General features: G+C 43.1%; 1 protein-coding gene across 2 annotated transcripts in view; it reads left to right on the top strand.

Moving 5' to 3' along the window:
• Ccdc63 (coiled-coil domain containing 63) overlaps nt 1-13,830 on the top strand; it is a 51,692-nt gene that overhangs the window by 27,509 nt on the left and 10,353 nt on the right. For both annotated transcript variants that reach the window (XM_013144818.2, XM_063225611.1), the window contains exons 6-7: nt 12,077-12,258; nt 13,059-13,240. In XM_013144818.2, the coding sequence (XP_013000272.1) occupies nt 12,077-12,258; nt 13,059-13,240 (364 nt within the window). The remainder of the gene's footprint in view (nt 1-12,076; nt 12,259-13,058; nt 13,241-13,830) is intronic.

Consider the following 13,830-nt stretch of genomic DNA (forward strand, 5'->3'; position numbering starts at 1 on the left):
AAGGGACACTTAGCGGCCTTGTAGAGGGGTTGAGGTAGGGCTGCAAAGTTAGGAATCCAGAGATGAAAGAAATTAGCTAACCCTAGGAAAGATGTAACCTCTGTTTAGTTGTGGGCACCTGGAGATCATGAAGAATTGCCTTACGATCTGAGGTGATGGAGCGAGTAGTGGGGGTGAGAGCGAGACCTAGGTATTTGACTTTTGGGGTGGCTATCTGGGCTTTAGCAGGAGAGACCCTGTATCCACGACTAGCAAGGAAATTAAGAAGACTGGCCAAATGGTGTATGGCTAACATATGGGATGGAGAACATAATAGGAGGTCATCTATATATTGAAGAAGAACACTAGGTTTGAGATCAAGTTCTGTGAGGTCAGTAGTGAGAGCCTGACTAAAGAAGTGGGGACTATCTCTGAACCCTTGGGGGAGCACTGTCCAAGTAAGTTGTTGAGACCTGAGAGTGTCTGGGTCAGTCCATGTAAATGCAAAGAGGTTTTGGCACTCAGGGTGTAGAAGGATAGTACAGAAGGCATCTTTAAGATCTATAACTGTAAAGTGAGTGGTGGAGGGAGAGATATGAGAGAGCATGGCATAGGGATTAGGCACGACTGGGTGAGTCAGGGTAACAGCACTGTTAATTACCCTAAGGTCCTGTACCAGGCGATAGGACCCATCAGGCTTGAGTACCGGGAGAATGGGAGTAATGTGGGGTGAATGGGTAAGTTTAAGAAAACCGTTGTCTAAAAGGCACTTAATTATGGGTTTAAGTCCTCTTAAATGTTGGAGACCTATGAGGTATTGGGGAACGCAGGGAAAAATTGAGGGATCTCTGAGACAGATTAAAACAGGCATGGCATGTGTAGCCAGAGTGGGATTGGATGTGTCCCAAACCATGGGGTCAACCAGAGAAGGAGGAAGAGGGGTTTTTGATGCATTGTGAGGCTGTTTGGAGGATTAAGGCTGTGGGGAGAGAGAAAGTGAAGGAAAAATTAAGCTTTGGAAGAAGGTCTCTACCTAAAAGGGGTGTGGGACATGTTGGGATTACTAGGAAGCTATGGGTAAAGAAAAGAGTCTGGAATCTACATGGGACAGGCCCAGTTTGCAAAGGTTGAATAGGCTGGCCGTCAACTCCCACAACAGAAATCAAGGACTTACTACAAGGTCCTGAAAATTCAGGAAGTACACTATATGTTGCCCCCGTATCCATAAGCAGAGATATTATCTTACCTGAGACCTCCAGTGAGACTCGGGGCTCCGACAAGGTTACCGGAGTGGGGACTGTGAGCCCTGAGCCCTGACAATCTTCCGCAGCAAGTCCAAGCAGGTCAGTCAGTGACGAATCTGGCATTGACAGAGTCTCTTGTGAGGGTGAGGGATTAGAGGATGGCTTACCCGCTCGCTGGCGGCTAGGACAGTCACTCTTCCAATGCCCTTTAAGGTTGCAGTATGGACAGGGCCCTATAGTAATGACAGGGTTAGGGCAATCTTTTGCCCAGTGTCCTTGTTTGCTGCATTTGAAGCACAGTCCGGGTGGGACTCAGGCAGCCACACCTTGTTGTGGATTTCTTGTCTTGGGAGCTCTGAGTGCCACTGCTAAAAGGTAAGACTGATATTCGCAAACTTTAATTTTTGAGCTTGTTTTTCCTCTTTTTGAATTCTATCTCTGTTGTTGAAGACATGGAAAACTAATTTAAGTAGATCCCCTTGTGGAGTTTGAGGGCCATGTTCAACCTTTTGTAAGTTTGCATGAATATCAGGAGCAGACTGGGAAATAAAATAAGAGTTAACAACAATCATCCCTTCATGAGAGTCTGGGTTCACATTAGTAAACTTAATTAAAGTTTTCCAAAGCTGATTTAGGAACATAGCTGGGTTTTCATTAGCCTCCTGGACCTGTTCTAAAAGTTTGTTATAGTTAGTATGTTTGTGAGCAATCTTATTAAGGCCCACAATCTGACAATCATCTTAGTAATTTTGTTGAACCTTGTGCATTTTGATAGTTCCAGTTAGGATCTTGGTCTGGCACAGCTACAGGCCCAGGGTTGTTTTCTGTGGTGTTTGCCCTATGTCTGCGATCAGCTTCTTCTTGAGCTGCTTGCCACAGCTGAGTTCGCTCTTGTGAGCTGAGAGTGGTATTTAGAATCACGTAAACATCCTTAAAATGTAAATAATAACAATTAGTAATAAATTCAAATTGCCTGATATAATTCTGTGGGTAAACAGAGAAGCTACCTAATTTATGGGTAATCTGAGATAAATCAGAAAAGGAGAAAGGCACATGTATATTAACAAGTTCCTCGGGGCCAGCTTGCTCCCAAAGTGGTAGCAGAGCTTGAGGAGAAAATTGTGGAGTAGATGGCCATTGGGCAGCTATCTGTCCAGTAGACGCGTGTGAGCAATCATCTGTAGAGTGGCTACAGAGCTGCTGCCGGTCACCCTGGGACGAGGAAACACAGGCAGATGGCATCTCACTGTGTGCCTTGCAGCAATGAAATTGCTGTTGGCAGCACAATGAACCATCATGTGGACCACAACAGGGCAGCTGTTGCTATTCACAAGAGGAGCTACAAGGGGGCACCCATTGACTGTGAGATCCATCTCAAGATGGCAGCGCCCTGTCACGTGGTGGAAGGTTGTAACATGGTGACTGACTGTTCCCAGCACAAGCTGGAACAATCACACGGCTTGCCAGAAGGGCACAATGATCGAGACCAAGTATGGTGAGCGGGCAGCAAGAATGCTGTGGCGGACAGAGAATTATCAGGAGAATAAGAAGTCAGAGACTTTGAGGAAGCGCTAACAGAGGGATTAGAGCTGCTGGGAGAATTAGGGATCGGGGGAGGGGAGGGTGGTCCCACGGCAGGAGGTAAGGGCAAGGAATGATCTTGGGGGTAGGCAGGCGGTGGCCGAGAAAAGACTGGGGGTACATCATCAAGCAAATCCTGAGGGCAGGAGGGAACAGTTTGTGTCGTGGCAGAGTTAGCTAAAACTATCTGGGTGGGAGTACAAGACTTAATGAGAGACGGGCATGTTCTCAGAACAAGGAAAGCCTGTATGTAAGGGAGTTCCATTAACTTGTCCCAGCCTGACAGAAATTATTCAGGTTTTTGAGAATGCAGGGGTCAAACGTCCCTTCTCTGGGCCAAGGGTCGCTGATAACTGGAAAGGTTGGCCAAACCTCCTGGCAGTAAAAAGTTAATCATTTAGCTTTTATGGTACTTTTAATCTTAAGAGTACGTAGATTGGAAATTAGGCATTGTAGAGGCATCTTTTGGGAGTTACAAAACACGTTTCCCATGACTAATTCAGGCAAGAAATAAGCTGTGGTCCAGAGGGTGAGCTGTCACTTGTTCCGTGGCACCACACCGTGGCTAAGGTTCCAAAAACTCATATATTCCAGTCGTCACTGAGAGATTTATTGAGTGGAGTCCACGTGGGGTCAGTAACAGTTCTGCCCATGAGAGCGTGAAGCTCTAGCAGATGTGAGGGTCTTCCAGTGTGGGTGGTCCAGAAAACTCTGCCTTGGGCTATCTGAACCCAAAGGATGTGAGAGATTTTTGAGTGTGGATGCAGGTTTCTCAGAAAGACCCTGCCCTTAAGGACATGAGAGTGTTACAAACCCACGTGAATGGGGAGAAAACTCACCTGGGGCGGAGCCCAGTGCCAAGAATTCTCCGGAGCATGCTCACCTGAGATTAATCGGGCCGGTGTTGAGTGCAGGCGGGCGGTCACAGGTCAAGGGGATCCCAGGAGAGGAAAAGCGGATGTAATCCAGTTTGTGAATCGGCTGGGGACTCGACTGGGAACTAAGTGTGTCCCAGGAGTCAATTGCTTGCCGATCGAGTCACGGCACCAAATGATAGGATTATATCCAGAAGATGAGAAGTATAAAACAAAAGAGGCCTTTATTCTAGAACACGGAGAGAGAGAACTGACACTCCCTGACCACTGGAGTCTGGCTTTCTCTCTGGTGGACATGTGGCATCGAGGGTATGTAAGTAGCCTTGGTTTGGGGTGGAACCTAAGTGGGCATCAGGGATGCACAGGTAGCCCATTGGTTCTAGGTTTGGACCATAGGTAAGTTCCCAGGGGCGGGGAAGATGGCATCACAGGTAAATTCCTAGGAGTGGGGGAGATAGGAGCTCTCTGGTTCCGCCTTTAAGGCTTCACCAGCTACAGTGTCCTGTCTGGGCCAAAACTCTTTCAATGTGGAGAGCCAATTTTTCTAACATCATTTATTAAAGAAGCTATCCTTCTTCCAATGAACATATTTAGCCCCTTTGTCAAATATCAGGTGGCTGAGTGTCTTTGTAGTTGTGCTTGCATCTTCCAATCTGTTCCATTGATCCTAAGGTCTATTTCTTTGTCAGTACCATGCTGATTTTATTATTGTGGCTTTTTAATATAGTTTCAAGTCAGGAATTGAGATGCCACCTGCCTTGCCTTTGTTGCCCAGAATTGTGTCTGCTATTCTGGGTTTCTTCTGTTTCCAAATGAATTTTAGGAATGTTTTCTCTAGATCTGTGAGGTATGTTAACAGTATTTTGATTGGGATTACATTAAATCTGTATAACAGTTTTGGGATTATGGCCATTTTCACAATGTTGGTGCTTCCTAGCCAAGAGCAAAGAATATCCTTCCATTTTATAATATCCTCTTCAATCTCCTTTTTTAGTGTAACATAATTATCAGCATATAGATCTTTTACAGTCTTAGGTTGATTCCTAAGTATTTCATTTTTAAGATACTATTGTGAAGGGTGATATTTCCATAATTTCTCTCTCAGTGAGTTTTTTGTTTGTGTACAGGAATGCTATTGATTTTTCAGTGCTGACTTTGTATCCAGCTATGATGCTGAATTTGTTTATTAACTCTAGTAGTCTTTTAATGGAGTTTTTTTATCTCTATAGAGTATTATGTCATCTGCAAATAGTGATAATTTAACTTCTTCCTTTCCTATGTTTATTCCTTTTATTTCTCTCTTGTCTGATTGCTCTGGGTAGTGTTTCCAGAGCTATATTGAATAGGAGTGGTGATAGTGGACATCCTTGTCCTGTTCTTGATTTTAAAGTAAAAGTTTTCAGTTTTTGTCCAATTAGTATAATGTTGGCTGTTGGTTTGTTATAGATGGCCTTTATAAGATTGAGGTAAACACTATGTATTCCAAGTTTCTGAAGGTTTTTTTTTTTTATCATGAACGTGTGTTGGACTTTATCAAAAGCTTTTTTCTGCATCTATTGAGATAACCATGTAGTTTTGTTTTTTGCTCTCTTGATGTGATGTATTACATTTATTGATTTGCATATGTTAAACCATCCTTGCATTCCTGGGATGAATCCCACGTGGTCATGATATATAATCTTCTTGATGATTTGCTGCATTCTATTTGCTAGTATTTTATTGAGAATCTTTGCATCAGTGTTCATTAGTGAAACTGGCCTATAGTTCTTTTTGGTTGGGTCTTTCTCTGGTTTTGGCATCAGAGTAATACTTGCCTCCAGGAATGATTTAGAGAGGATTGATCCCTTTTCAATTTTATTGAAAAGTTTAAGAAGTATTGGCATCAAATCTTTTCTAAATTTCTTGTAGAATTCAGCCATGAATCCATCAGGACCTGGGCTTTTCTTTGTAAGTTTTAAATTATGTTTTCAATTTCAATAGCTGATATTGGGTTATTCAAAATTGCTATATCTTCTTGATTGAGCTTTGGTAGTTCATATGTTTCTAGAAATCTGTCCATTTCCTCTGTGTTTTCTACTCTATGTGAGTAGAGATTTTCAAAGTAGGTATTTATGATCTTTTGAATTTCCATGGGATCTGTAGTAATTTTCCCCTTTTCAGTCCTTATTGTGTGAATTTGGGTTTTTTCCTTTCTTTTTCTTTATAAAGTTAGGTAGAGGTTTGTTAATGTTGTTTATCCTCTCAAAAAAACTAACTTTTTGATTCATTAATTCTTTGTATTTTTTTTTAATTTCAATTGCATTGATTTCTGCTCTACTCTTTACAATTTCCTCTCTTCTATGAGCTTTGGGTTTAACTTGCTCTTCTTTTTCTAGAAGCTTGAGATGAAGCATTAGGTTATTTGTGCTTGTTCTGTTTTCCTGATATGACAGTTTATTGCTATGTATTTCCCTCTTAAGATCACTTTCATTGCATCCCACAGATTGCAGTATGTCGTTTCCTCATTTTCATTGAATTGTAAGTATTGTTTTACTTCTTCTTTAATTTCATCTGTAGCCACTCGTTGTTCAAAAGACTGCTATTCAATTTCCATGTGCTTATACAGGTTTTGCAATTTCTCTTGCCATTAATTTCCAATTTCAGTGTGCTATGATCAGATATTACGCATGGGATAAGTTCAGTACCTTTGCACTTACTTAAGAATGCTTTATGGAATAATGTATGGTCTGTTTTGGAGAATGTCCCATGCACAGCTGAGCAGAATGTGTATTCCGATGTGGGTGGGTGGAACACTCTGTAAACATCTACCTAGTCCAATTGCTCGCAGGTATGATTCAGTTCTATTATTTCTTTGCTGACTTTTTGTCTAGTTGATCTATCTCTTTGTGACAGTGGGCTGTAAATGTCCCCTGTTATAATTGTGTTCTTGTGTATTTGGTTTTTCATGTCCATTAGTATCTGTCTTATATAGTTGGGTGCTCCTGTATTTAGTGCATACATATTTATAATTGTTAGTTCTTCCTCTTGAACTTTTCCACTAATGAGTATGTAGTGACCTTCTTTATTTCTTTTAACCATTTTAGGTTTGAAGTTCACATAGTCTGAAAATAGAATAGTTACCCCTGATTTTTTCCTGGGTTCCTGTTGCATGGAATACTGTTTTCCATCCTTTGACTTTTAATCTGTGAGTTTCCTTTTGGGTCAGATGTGTTTATTGTATATAGCACATTGTGGGATCCTGTTGCTTGTTCCATTCTGTCAACCTATTTCTTTTGATAGGTGAATTGAGGCCATTTACATTTATGGACATCACTGATATGTACTGGCTCAAGTTTGCCATGTTATGTTCCAATTGTTTGCTTTCTGCTTTTCCCCCCTGTTTAATTGCTTGTCCTGCCTGGTGGTTTCATTCTGTTGTTTTTTCTGGGGATTGTTGTCATTTTTATCTCTATCTAGTATGTCTTTCAATATTCTTTCTAGGGTTGGTTTGGTGGATGTGAATTTATTGTTCTTTGTCTGACATCCTTTTGATCTCCTTTTTCAGAGTACTATAGGTTTCAATGTAAAGGCCTTTTATTTACTTTGTTAGATTGACTCCTAGGTATTTAATATTTTTGGATGCTATTGTGAAAGATGTTGTTTCCCTAATTTCTCCCAGTGAGTTTGTTATGTGTGTACAGGAAGGCTATTGATTTTTGAGTGTCTACTTTGTATCCAGCTATGCTACTGAATTTTGTTATTAAATCTAGAAGTCTTTAGGTAGAGTTTTATATGTAGAGTATCATCCATAAATAATGATAATATAATTTCTTCCTTACCTATCCTTACTATTTTTATTTCTTTCTCTTATCTAATTACTTTGGTTAATATTTCCAAAACTATATCGAATACAAGTGGTGATGATGGACACTCTTCCCTTTATCTTGATTTTAGAGAGAAAGCTTTCAGTTTTTGTTCAGTAAGTGTGATTTTGGCTCTTGGTTTGTCATAGATGGCTTTTATCAGATTGAGATAAAGACCATCTATTCCAATTTTATGTAGACTCCATACCATGAATGGGTATTGGACTTTGTCAAATGCTGTTTATGCATCTGTTGAGATGATCGTATGGTTTTTGTCCTTAGCTCTGTTATTGTGCTGTATTACATTAACTGTTTTGTGTATGTTGAACCATCCTTGAACCTTGGGATAAGTCTCACTTTGTCATGGTATATAATCTTGATGATTTGCTGCAGTATGTTTGCCAGTGTGTTATTGAGGATTTTTGTATCTGTGTTCTTTAGGGAGATTGGCACATAGTTATCTTGTTTGATTGGCTTCCTATCTGGCTTTGGTATCAGGGAAATGCTTGCTTCCAGGAGTGAATTTTGGAGTATTGCTTCCTTTACAATTCTATTAAAGACTTCATGATTTGGGGTGGAGGGCAAGGGAGTTCCTGTTGCTTGGAGGATTGTTTTCCATCCTTTGCCTTTCAATCTATGAATTTCTCTTTGAATTAAATGTGTTTCTTGTGTACAGCATATTTTTGGGTCTTGCTTCTTGATCCATTCTGCTTGTCTGTTTCTTTTGATTGGTGAATTGAAACCATTTACATGGCTGGCTATAACTGGTATGTATCCACTTATCCTCATCATGTTATTTTCCTGGTTTTTTTCCATGTTATCCCCCCCCCACCTCTGTTTGATTACTTGCTTGAGTGGTGGGTTGATTCTGCCGGGGTTCATGGAGTTGTAGCCCTCATCATCTCTTTCTAGAATGTCCTACAGCATATTTTGGAGAGCTGCTTTGATGATCATGAACTTCCTCAGGTGTTCTGTGTCATGCAAGTACCTTATTTTTCCATCAATTTTGAAAGATTGTTGTGTGGGCTATATCCATTGAACTGGAGGTTTGTTTCTTTTAGGGCTTGAAATACTTCACTCCAAGCTCTGCCTAACTTGAGAGACTGTGTGGAAAAGTCTGTTTTGATTGTGGTGAGCTTTACTTTATAAGTGATTTGTTTCTTTTCTCTAACAGCTTTTAATATTCTGTTCCTGTGTTAAATTTCCAAAATCTTATTATATGGCTTGGTGTAGTTTTTTGGCTAACTGGAGTTCTTATGCCTCACTCATATCAAATGATTTTTCCATGCTTGGGGAGTTTTCCTCCATAATTCCTGTGAACAGGTTTTTTAAAGTTGTTTGTGTTGTCTCCTGTTTTCTGTTAATTCCAGCAAATCTTACATTATTCTTCTTTATATCACTTAGCAGCTGTTGGGTTGATTTTTTGTGGTCCCTTGGTACTTTTAAGAAATCTTTACTCAGGGCTGGGGATTTAGCTCAGTGGCATAAGCACCTGCCTTGCAAGCGTACAGTTGTGAGTTTGATCCCCGGTACCAAAAAAAAAAAAAAAAAATCTTTATTTTCATGATTACAAATTGCAGTGGTTGTCTGTACCTGATATTCTCTCCTCAGGTTCATTGATTCTACAGCATATACTTTCAATGGAATTTTTAATATCCCTCGAGATCTATTTAAATGTTTTGTGGATTCTATTTCTTTCCTATGTTAGGTGTTCATGGTTTCCACTATTTTCCTAAGTTCCTCTGTTTTTTAAATGTGTATCTGCTCTAAGAGTTACTAACCATTTCTTTCATTATGATCACCATCTCTGAGAGATTATTTATGGTTTGACTTTTTTTCATCTGCTTTGTTACTTACACTGTTATCATGTCAGAAAGTCCAGGCTTTGAAATTGTTCCAATTTGTTGCCTTAGGTGAGCTGGCAGTATGGGGTTGCATCTTTCTTAAGTGTCTTCTTATTTCCTATTTTCATTGTAGTTTAATTCCTAAGTCAATGTTTGTAAATTGCTTATGGCAGGTAGTTTTACTGCTAGTACATAGAACCCTTGAGAAATTACTGCTTTTCAGAGATGTTCTCCAGGTGTAACTGGCTTTTGGGTTTTGAGTCTGTGGTAAGAGCCCCTTCAATTTATTGGGGACGCCTATTTGGCCCAGCCCCTGGCTTTTTGGCACTGACCTATAGTATTGTTTAGACCCTTTGACAGTCTCCGTCTTGGCATAACAGGAAGAGCTACTGGTTAGAACAGTGACGTCATCCTGGCTAGAGGAGCACAATCAGCAGTAACAGCAGCCCTGAACACAGCCTAAAACCTGATAAGCCACGGTGATTATTAATTTCCCACCTTTCACCATATGAACTATGTGTGTGATTATATGAAAAAATCTAAAATGGACCAGGAAATTCTATATAGTACCTATGCCCTCAGTACCGTGATTTTACTCTCAGGGGAGAATATTTAATAGGAATTAGGAAGAAGTAGAGAAATAGAAGAAGAGGAAGAGATTAGAAGCAAGGCTGGAAGACAAAGATAGAGTCCATGAACTTCGGGAAACTGGTGAATAAGACAGAAGGGAAAGAGAGAAGGAAAAATAAAATTAAAAGAACAAGAAGAAAACTAGAAACACTGTTCACACTCATATAAAAACAAGATCAATCAAGGAAAAAAAAACAAGAAAAGAAAAAACTAAAAGGAGGTAAAAAGTCCACTGCAGGGTGTGTCTCTGCTGTTACTGGTGGACAGAGTGGGCAGGCACAGCCCGGGCCCACGTTGGTGAATCCCACCAAGCCAGCCATAGGTTTGTTGCTGAGTAGCGGGGAACCCCAGCAGCTGCATTTCAGTCCCACTAAGCTCAGGCTGGTTTCTGGCTGTGAAGCTAGAACCTGATTGGTTCAGCCTGCAACATTCTGCGCGCCTCCTGCCGGCCTGAACTGGGTTCCACCTCACCCTGACTCGGGCCAGCCTGCAGCTGCTCTGAGACCCGAGCTCAGCTGACCCCTCTCCAAGACGGCTCCTGCCAGTCGCTCTCTCCGGGGGGAGGTCTGAACCCAGGTAACTCACCAGCCGCTGCAGTCTGCTGCATCCATTCGGCTAGTGTGTTCCTCGGCGGCGGCCCCTGGCATCATCGGCAGGCACCCTGCATCTGAGGTTCAAGCCGCCCCTCCCGCACAGTACGCCAGGGATCAGGACCTTCTTCTGCACTGAGGTCTTTCTTTTTGAAGCCCTCTCGGTGGGCTTCAGTTCTCACTTCGGAGCCTGCTGGGCCCCAGGGACCCGCTTCTTTCCTTTTCTTCCTCGTGTTGCTGTATTCCAGCATCTCAACACCAAATCTCAGAGAGGCTGCTTCTCTGCTCCGCTAGCTCCCCTGAAGTCTGATTTAATAACTTAGCGTTTTCCTTTAATTGCTTCGTCTTTATTTTACCCTGGAGTATTTCAAAGTAAATTACAGACGTCATGTTATTTTACCCCTAAATTCTTCTGTTTCATCTCTTAAAATTAACAGTTTTCTGTCTTAATCACAAATAGCAGTATTGTATTTTGCAAGATGAGTATTTCCTTAAGATTACTCAATACTATATTAAAATTTCTCTGGTTGGTCCCATATCTTTAAAGTTGGATTCAATCAAGCCAGGTGTGGTGGCTCATGCCTGTAATCCCAGCACTTGGGAGGCTGAGGCAGGAGGATCGTTGCAAGTTCGAGATCAGCCTGGGCTACAAAGTGAGCTCAAGGTCAGCCTGAACTGCATAGAGAGACCCTATCTCAAAAAGACAAAAAAAAAAAAAAAAAGTTGGATTCAATCAAAGTTCATATAATTGTCATTGTGTCTTTCGTTTCTTTAATCCAGGATAGTTGTTTTTAGTTGGAGTGTGGTTTTTACCTCCTAAGAGACATTTTCAGTTAGTGCACTGGGCTGGTAGTTGGGGTGCCACTGGCATCTTGTGGGTGTTTAACCTCCTATGAAACATACCAGATCCTATCACAGCCCAAAACACCAGTAGTGCTGAGTCTGAGAAATTCTGCTCCAAACAGCTGCATCCAAATGACTTCATGCCACCAACTTCCTGAAGGGCCCAGGCCAATTGTCCTGTAGAAATTCTGTTTTGTTTTGAGGCAGTATTTCACTATATAGGTCAAGCTGGCCTTGAATTCACTACACAGCCCAGTCGGGCCTCAAATTCATGGCAGTGCTCTTGCCTCAGCCTCCTGAGTACTGGAATTACAGACATGTGCCACCACTCTAGGATAATCCCATAAAAAATCCTTCCTTCTGGATTTCACCAGTTATTTCCATTTCCCATGGTGCCTTTCACCTCGTTGCTGCCGTAAATGTAACTGCTGGAAACTAGAAGTTTAAAGTAAAAGTGGTTGAGAAATGTGAAAGCCACAATAGAGAATCATCGAAGAGCGGTTGGTGGCCAACTCAGTCCCTCACCCAGTGTTTCGGTCCTTGTTCTGTGACCTGGGATGGGAGGTGGGGAAAGACCTTCTAAACCCCCAAATGCCTTCAGGAAGCTTCTCTGCCGCCCCAAGAGTGAGCCCTGTGTCCACGCAACAGGTCACTGTGAACTTTGACAAGATGCTGACGACCAATGCCAAGCTCCGGAAGGAGATCGAGGACCTGCGGTTCGAGAAGGCCGCTTATGACAATGTGTACCAGCGGCTGCAGCGGCGGCTGCTCATGCAGAAGAAGACCATGAACGCAGCCATTGAGCAGTCCTCGCAGGCCTATAAGCAGAGGTGAGGGCAAGCTCCAGGGCCTGTGGCGCCTTGCTGAGCTCTGCTTTCTTGTGTGTGGGGACCTCAAATCACAATGGTGCCAACTCCACAGGCTGCCTACATGTCCTGCACAATGCCAGGCGTTCTGCGCCATGTTCCAACCCTCACATTTCTCCCGGAAGTAATGTCCTCATTTTCCAGACCAGGGCTGAGAGGCTTGGAGATGCTAGGAATGTGCGGAAGTGGCAGATGGGCTGAGCTGAAACTCACACCTCGGCTCAGCACCCTCCCCTCCAGGAGTCCTACTTCTAGCCTGGGGTCTTTCTCAATCTAGGTCTCTAGAAACAGAGTTTGGCTGGGAAGAGAACAGGTGTTAGAGTCAGACTCCGTTGGGTTGGCAGCCTGCCCCCATTACTGCTGTGTTGTTATAGGATCTCTTCCAGTGGTAGAGCTTAAATAATATCTGCATATAAAAGAGTGCTGGGACACAGTCATTGTCAGTGATGGTCGTGGTGGTGGCGGTGATGACGGTGATGGAGATGGTACTGATGGTGGTGATGGTGACGGTGTTGATGATAGTGTTGATGGTGATGGTGGTGAGCATGATGATGTTGATGACTCTGGTAAGGAGGATAATGGTGATGACAGAGAGGGTAAGAACAGGAAAATCACTCCCTGGTCGTGGCCTAGGGCTTACAGTTCCAGTAACTCAAGTGAGAAAGGATGTCTTGCTCTAGAAACTTTTCTTAAGAAACCTGGTGGTCTGTGGTGGAGTGGAAGTGCCAGGGCTGGGAGGGACGCCCCGCTCTGCCCCTCCCTAGGCTGGAGGCCATGGCTCGCATTGCGGCCTTGAAGGACCGCCAGCAGAAGGACATCTCCCAGTACAACCTGGAGATCCGCGAGCTGGAGCGGCTCTACGCGCATGAGACCAAGCTCAAATCCTTCCTGCTCGTCAAGCTCAACGACCGCACTGAATTTGAGGAGCAGGCCAAACGGGAGGAAGGTACATTTCCCAGGGCTGGCTCCCCCACCTCCATCTCCTTATAGCATAGTTGCCAATTTTCCCAAATGAAAACCCAAGATGCCTAGTTAAGTTTAAATTCCAAGTAAACAAAGACTACACTTGGAGGATAAGTATGTCCCGTGAGTACTGGCAAATACTTACACTGAAGCATGTTTGTACTTTGGGGGATGTGAAGTGTGCCCACAGTTCACACACACCTGGTCACCCCGCATTTTGCCCAGATTCTCACACCAAGACTTTCATTGTTCAGGGGAGACTTGTGCATCTCGGGTTCCCTAGAGCACCCCTGGGATTGCGGGTTTGGGGGAGGATGGTGGGGGAAGTGCAGGGGTAAAGACTAGAGGAAGCCAGCTGCAAGCTTCCGAGTAGAGTGGCTCAGGGCCCAGGACACACGTGCTGGTGACAGCACGTGAGAAGAGCTGACTGCACGGGGAGCACACCAGAGAAGCTGCACCCGGCCGTGGAGTCGGAGGCTGCAGTGGGCGCGCTTTTATCCTGCCTGTGGCGGGGTCATCAGAGGAGCCCAGCAAAGTGGTGTCAGCATCTGGTGGTCACAGGCACTGGTGGTA

The sequence above is a fragment of the Cavia porcellus genome, unplaced genomic scaffold (assembly GCF_034190915.1).
Source record: "Cavia porcellus strain 051 isolate PalLab524CR breed Dunkin Hartley unplaced genomic scaffold, mCavPor4.1 scaffold_16, whole genome shotgun sequence".
Classification (NCBI taxonomy): Eukaryota; Metazoa; Chordata; class Mammalia; order Rodentia; family Caviidae; genus Cavia; species Cavia porcellus.